The sequence below is a fragment of the Sitodiplosis mosellana genome, unplaced genomic scaffold (genome assembly GCF_009176505.1).
Source record: "Sitodiplosis mosellana isolate CC-2019 unplaced genomic scaffold, AAFC_SMos_1.0 Smas_scaffold_6421, whole genome shotgun sequence".
In the NCBI taxonomy this organism is placed as follows: domain Eukaryota; kingdom Metazoa; phylum Arthropoda; class Insecta; order Diptera; family Cecidomyiidae; genus Sitodiplosis; species Sitodiplosis mosellana.
The window spans coordinates 1,087-2,942 of NW_022601649.1; the positions used below are offsets into that span (position 1 = coordinate 1,087).

General features: G+C 35.6%; 1 protein-coding gene across 1 annotated transcript; it reads right to left on the bottom strand.

The window, feature by feature from the left end:
• Positions 1–1,393: 1,393 nt before the first annotated feature.
• LOC129579692 (actin-like) lies at positions 1,394–1,856 on the bottom strand (the record flags this gene model as incomplete). The annotated part of the gene is given in 1 exon segment (XM_055469860.1): positions 1,394–1,856. A coding segment is annotated over 1 exon segment (258 nt), but the record flags the coding sequence as incomplete, so codon positions are not given.

The following is a 1,856-nucleotide window of genomic DNA, read 5'->3' on the forward strand; positions in this document are numbered from 1 at the left end:
ATGTGTGGTGCGTTTTTCATAGGCAAAATATTGTTTTTAGAATAAGATGAAATAATCACCGGACCCAAAATAGAAGAGCATTATCGAGCGTCGATGTATTGAAGTAGCAATCGCTTCGTTTGTTTTACAAGCATATGTAGCATTCTTTCGGAATAGTTTGGCATCCCATACATGGATCGAAGACCGATTCAGTGTTCGCGCGCCCGAGACATGCATACGTATATATCACTAAGCGGTGGCTTCGCTTACTCATTATTAATGTAGGGAGCGATGCCCAAATATAGAAATTATGCATTTAAAAGTGAAAAATAGACGCGATGGAAATCCGATCAGTATTCCAGCATTTCATGCATAAGAATTAAAATGAATTTAACTACGGCAATCAGCAACTGAGTGCATTGCATTTTTCGTTCTGTTTTTTAGGCTCGTTCATGTTTTTCGTATAAGGATTTGAATTTCAAAAAACATTTCGACGTAATATGACGTGTAAATTTCCTCGGTTGTATTTTTGTGTGCTTTTTAAGTGTCGTAATGATGTGTGGATCGGATCACACATGTAAACAAATGAAAAGGTAGAAAGAGAGAGTGAGAGAGAGTGAGAGGACATCGGCATGACTAAAAATGAAGACGCCACTCAAGGCGAATTGAATGATATTCTGTGGGTTGTCACGCAATCTGCTTCGTTTCACACGTTACGACCGTTATTAGGTGCAACAAATATGGGAAGATGACTAATAGTATGATGTACACATTGAAAGCAAATCGACAACAGTCAAAAAGAAAACCCATTCTAAAAAGAATATCCTTTCCCCTTTCCATTCATCGATATTAATTTGAATTCGAATTCAAATGAGATACGTAATCGAACGACAAGACAATATCGTTTGGAAATATCAATGTGTGTTTCAAAGTGTAATTACAAAATCGTATGATGCCAATACATACTGTGATGAAATATTTGTTGCAAAATATGTGGTTATTTCATTGGCCGAACCAAAAAAAGCAAGAGAGGTTTTCTGATTAAATCATTTTTATTTTTAAACATAATCTCAAACATCTAAATTCGATTAAGTCTATTTTCACAATTTATATCGCCTCATCCAGATTTTTTTTATAGCCAACAACACGAACGAGTAGCGTCGTGTGAGTGTGTGTCGGCTATTTTTCCATTCTCCTTCAAAAATATTTTTCCGTTTGCTTACTGAAATGTTCCGTTGGTAGCAAGAAAAGAAACGCAACATCATCATTTCTATTGAGTATTCCATATTTATTTGGCTGTCTGGTGGGTTGGATGAACATTTTTTTCGGTATACTAAAAATAGTTAGTTCTAATGTGAACTCTCATCTCAAGGAAATTAAAAGCAAAGCTGAAACATAGAAAAAAGATGAAAAATTTTCGTTATAAAAATAATTTTTTATTGATGTTATTCTGTTGATTTCGCAGTCTTAGAAATTAACACTGTTTTTCTAATCTTTATGTACATATTCAATATTATTTTTTTACGCAGTGATTGCTTTCAATGATGGTAAGGTAATTGACATGATTACAAGAAAAATGCCAACCACAAAATATAACAATAAACAATTGAATAATGAGTTTAGAAACATTTGCGGTGAACAATTCCTGGACCGCTTTCGTCGTATTCTTCCTTTGAGATCCACATTTGTTGGAAAGTGGACAATGAGGCCAAGATGGAACCACCGATCCAGACGGAGTATTTACGCTCTGGTGGGGCGATGATCTTGATCTTGATGGTTGATGGAGCCAATGAGGTGATTTCTTTTTGCATACGATCAGCAATACCTGGGTACATGGTGGTACCACCGGACATGACAATGTTGGCGTACAAGTCCTT